The sequence below is a fragment of the Chinchilla lanigera genome, unplaced genomic scaffold, assembly GCF_000276665.1.
Source record: "Chinchilla lanigera isolate Chin_1 unplaced genomic scaffold, ChiLan1.0 scaffold00031, whole genome shotgun sequence".
Lineage (NCBI taxonomy): Eukaryota > Metazoa > Chordata > Mammalia > Rodentia > Chinchillidae > Chinchilla > Chinchilla lanigera.
In genome coordinates this window covers 41,081-46,226 of record NW_004955432.1, presented here as the reverse complement: position 1 = coordinate 46,226, position 5,146 = coordinate 41,081, and the positions used below count along the sequence as shown (strand labels likewise).

At 39.2% G+C, this 5,146-nt stretch overlaps 1 protein-coding gene across 3 annotated transcripts in view; it reads left to right on the top strand.

Annotated features, from left to right (window-relative positions):
* Dapk1 (death-associated protein kinase 1) overlaps positions 1-5,146 on the top strand; it is a 224,403-nt gene that overhangs the window by 208,101 nt on the left and 11,156 nt on the right. For all 3 annotated transcript variants that reach the window (XM_013516027.1, XM_013516026.1, XM_013516025.1), the window contains one exon: positions 3,415-3,612. In XM_013516027.1, coding sequence (XP_013371481.1) covers positions 3,415-3,612 — 198 coding nt within the window. The remainder of the gene's footprint in view (positions 1-3,414; positions 3,613-5,146) is intronic.

The following is a 5,146-nucleotide window of genomic DNA, read 5'->3' as shown; positions in this document are numbered from 1 at the left end:
CCTCAAGCTCCTCTATTTTTTATCAGTATCTATTCTAGCTTCACTAATGACATAATGACCTTCATTATGATTATCATCTCTGAAATTATCTGATAAATTATTTCTGATTTGATTTTTTTTCTAGAGCCTCATTGACCTGTTTTGTTACTTCTGCTTTTACCACTTCAGAGAGTCCAAGTGAGTGGCTTTTACATTGTTCCAACCCATTGCCCCCTGGGCTTACCTTTGGTGAGCTGGAAGTCTGAATTTGCATCTTGCAAACAGGTCTTCTTTTTGTTTATTTATTTATTTTTGAGACAAGGTCTTGGTGTGCAGTTCAGGCTGGCTTTGAGCTCTCTTTGTAATCCAGGCTAGTCTCAAACTCACAATGATCCTCCTGCCTCAGACTCCTGAGTGCTGGGATTACAAGTATGTGCCACCACACCCAGCTTCTATGTCTTCTCATTTTCTGTTTCTTTTTGGTGTAATTCCAGCACAGATGCTTGTGAACTGTTTATGGTAGGTATCTTGCTAGTATCAAGAACCCTTAGAAATGACTACTTTTAAGAGATGCCTTCCAGGTGTAATTGGCTTTTGGGTTTTGAGTCCGTTGCAAGATCATACCTCTTCAAGTTACTGGGGATGGGAAATTCCTACCTATTTGGCCTAGCTCCTGGTTCTTCGGCACTGGCCTATAGTATTATTTATGCCCCTCAGGCTGGCATACCAGGAAGAAGAAGTGATTAGAACAATTATGTCACCTTGGCTAAAGTAGTACAATCAGTAATAGTAATAGCATCAAACAGCCTAGAAAATGATGAACTGTGATAACTATTAATTTGTCACATTTAACCATATGAACACAATTTGTAGTTTTACAACAAAATCTAAAACAAACCAGAAAATTGTGTACAGTAAATATCCCTTCTTTACAGCAATTTTACCATCAGGGAGAAAATTTAAAAGAAAAAAATTTTTTTAAAGAGTTAAAGGAGAAAAGTGAGAAGTAGAAGGGAAAGGGAGAAGCAGCAAGGCTGGACAACAAAGGAAAACTGTGTAAGCTTTGGGAACTGGTGAAGAAGAAGGGAAAGAAAGAAGAAACAAGAACAGAATGATACCTCAATAACAACAAAAACTAGAAACAATGTTTATATAAAAAGAACAATTAAGTAAAAAATTTAAAAGTTAAAAATAAAAATTAAAAAGCAAAGAAAGCAAGAAGAGCAGAAAAAAGTCCACTTGAGGGTGTGTCTCTGCTGTCACTGGTAGACAAGGGCCAGGAAGACCAGATTCATGTTGACTGATCCCAGCAAGCCAGCAGTAGAATTATGGCACTGGTGAATAATCCCAGCAAACCCAGGTTTTTAGTTCCATTGAAGTTCAGGCTGCTTCTCGTTTCTGTCTATGAGTCTGGGACCCCAGTTGTTCATCCCACAACACTCCAAGTACCTCCTGCCAGCTTGAACTCTACTCCCTAATGTCCTGATGGCATAAACTCTGCTGTGCCTCACTCTGATACTGGGAGCCACTAGATGGTGCCAACCTGCAGCTGCTCTGAGTTTTTACTTCAGTTGGCTACTTTTGAAAATGGGAAGAGGCTGATTACCTGCTGTGGGGTGCATCTGAGCCCAAATAACTCACCAACCATTGCAGTCTACAGCTTGCACTGCTCCATTCCACTGGTGCATTTCTCCATGGAGGCCTCTTGGGTTACCAGTAGACACTGTGTATCTGCAAGTTTGAGCTGCCCCTCCCATGTGATGACACTGGGCTCAGGGAGAAAGCACCACTTGCAACTTCTCACTTCTGTATTGCAGTTTCTCTGTTCACTCTCCTCTTGGGCTCCAGTTCTCACTTCCGTGTTTTCCTGGGTCCCAGGGATTCACCCTGCTTCTCCTTCTCTTTCTGTATTCCTGTGTCTGGATTCCAGATATCACAGAAGCTATTTCTCTGCTGCTCACCATATCACCACCTCCTGAGAAGTGGTCAAAGTTATTTTAAAGGATCTTTGTAAGGACAGATTTATGGAATAGAGTGTGCTTGAATTATATAGGCAATGTTGTATCACAATGAAATTATCTTCTTTAAAGTTACAGGTAACTGAAAGTTTTTAGGGAGTTGCAAAGTAGCATGAACACTTTTATTTCTGAGCAGTTTACCACAGAGTTCCTCAAATCATCCATCTTTAAAAAATTTTTAATCTAAACTTTTTTGTTGACAAATGGTTTATGAACCTTGAACTCCTTGGGCTTTCAGAGAAGCCACAGAATTACTCAAAGCCCAAAGTGCCTTACATAATTTTAGATGGCACTGAAATGTGTTGACCATATTAGAATAAAGGTGATTATAAGGAGAGAAAGATAAAAGAAACAAAGGCATACCAAAACAAAGACTACTTTAAAATAAATGCCTGGAATTTTTTTTTAACCTATGAATTTTTTTTTACACAACTCAGTACCCCAAAAGTATGTACAGTAGATGTGAATGGCCACAAAGGCATTGTCAGGTGATATAAGAGAAGATCTCAGTTGTGGGGACAGTAGATTCCTGGAGTGTGTGTTTTAGGGGGAAACCACGTAGAGCTTGTAAGCTCTTCAGAAACCTTTTCTTCTTTAATCAACAAGAGTCTATAAGCAGCTGATGCTGGGAATAGGTAAACGGGGATTGCAGGTCTGAAAGTGTCCTGGCAGCTGCTGGAAGATCACTGGAGTGCTGACCATCGATTCTGCTAGCCACAGCATCACTCCTTTTAAATTGACTGTCAGGATGCAAGGCACTCAGGAACCGGGACTTATGTCCCATCTGGGCTGCCAAAACTGTTAGAGCCCACTTAGGCTCATGTGCTCAGGTTCCTCTGCTTGCCACTAACCAAATTAATTAAAAAGAATTACTTAAAGCTCCAAAAATATAGAAGGGCCTATTTGCCTGAAATCACCATCTCACCATTTACAGGTAGGTAAGGGTTTTTTTGTAATAGTAAAACACAGACAAGAAGAAAAACACAGAAATAATGCAGATCTTCACACTTTATCACTTTTAGCCAGATTCAGTTCATTGTCCCCTCTCTTGTAGAAAAAATGAAACAAAACAAAAAAAAACTGAGCTCCAGGCTTCCTGATGGCAGCATCTACGTATTCTTTTCATTCATCTGGGCGAAGGAGAGGTGGGAAAAGCTATTTATACCTTAGACCTCAAAGAGCCACTTCTGTCTAAAACACAAAGTACAAAAACACCTCTAACTTTTAAAGTTCCATTTTGCAGTGCTAACTATGTATGTATTACACATGTGTATCTATCCTTAAGTCTGTGTTGTGCACACACAAAAATGCCATCAGTGTCACCAGCCCTATGCACAATCCCTAGCATGCTAAGAAAAAATGCTAAGTTTGGTGGTGATGTTTCAGGATGCTAATCTTTATTTTTCTTTTTCTATAGGAATTGGCGATTTCAGTGTGTGGGAGTTCTCTGGAAATCCTGTGTACTTCTGCTGCTATGACTATTTTGCTGTAAATGATCCTACATCGATCCATGTCATTGTTTTTAGTCTAGAAGAACCCTATGAGATTCAGCTGAACCAAGTGATTTTCTGGCTCAGTTTCCTGAAGTCTCTAGTCCCAGTGGAGGAACCCATAGGTGAGCTAAACCTCCAGGCCATGATTGCTCTTCCTCTCTGTTCTGCTGCTGCTCCCCATCTCCTGCTTGGCCACAGCCATGCCCAGACTGCACAGCTTTGGTGTTGGACCTGCTGTTTTCATCCTTTCTTCTCCCCACTGGGAGGTTCCACTGTGCAGCTCAACTGGGCACTGTGTTCTGCAGGATGTTTTTGTCCCATGATCACATATTTATGTCTCAAAGACCAATTCTAACACATTCCTCAGGAGCTGTTTCTCACTTCTTTCTATACTTTAGAGCCATGGATTTTGCTGGATGCAAAGTGGAATCCTCCTCCAAGAGGTCCTGCTCCTTTTTGAAAAGACCCATGATTCACCAGTAGAATGAGCTGTCCATTCTGCTGATCCTTCAAGCCCTAGAGAAAAGCAGCCCAGTGGCCTAACTGTGGCATCCAGACATAATTCCTAGAAAACAGGAGAACATGGAGAATGGACTTCTGTTTGTGTAAAACAAGAGAAGCAACCTTCCTGGGAAAATACAACACTAAGAGGCCAGATTTTTCCCCAGAAAAGTTTAGAATAATAAATTAGATTTAATATCCCTTAGCATGCTGCCATTTTGATCTTTCTCCTTTGTCACATTTTCTTTTTTTTTTAGTTTTAAAGAGAATAGTAAAAGAAAGAAAAGGAACAACAGCAAACTACCAACATCACAGACATAAGCAAAACAAAGCAAGAGCATTAAAAATGATACAGGGTTTCAAAACAAAATGATAGGAATTAACAATGGTTGTTATATTACATATTGTTATCTTCAGCAAAGTTACCCAGATTACCAAAGCTAAGAATGGAAGATTGATCAAGCTATTAAAGAGAATTTTTAAAAAATAATAAAAAAACATTAGAGACGATACAGCATTTCATTAGGCAAGATGGTAGGAATTCACCAATGGTTGTTACATTGCGTATTGTTGTCCTCAAATCAGTTGCTCAGATTACAAGACATAAGTATGCATAACTGATCAAGATATAAAAATATTTAAGCATTCATTGTTCCTTTCAGTAAACCACCAGACATCAACAGTACAGTTATCCTAGCTATCCTTCCAGATAGATAGATAGATAAGTAGATAGATAAATATAGATACAGATATCCTTCCTTCTTTCTTTTTCTTCTTTCCCTCATCCTCAAAGGAAGGAACAACTTTGAGGAAGGAAGTTGTTCCTTCCTTTGAGCCATTTCTTTCCCTTTCATACTATCTATTGTATGTTCTGGGTTTTATTTACTCTTTCAGATTCTTATGCTAGAGAGACAATATGATGTTTACACGTGTGGGTCTCATTTATTTCACTTATGAGTATGGTCTCTATTTGCATCCATTTACCTATAAAAGCCTCAAGTTTATATTTTTTATAGCTGAGTAATATCCCATTGTATAAAAATACCACATCTTTTTTATCAGTTCCTCAGTTGATGGGCATTTGGGTTGTTTCCAAGATCTAGCTATGACAAATTGTGCTGCTATAAACATGGGTGCACATATATCACTGTGGTA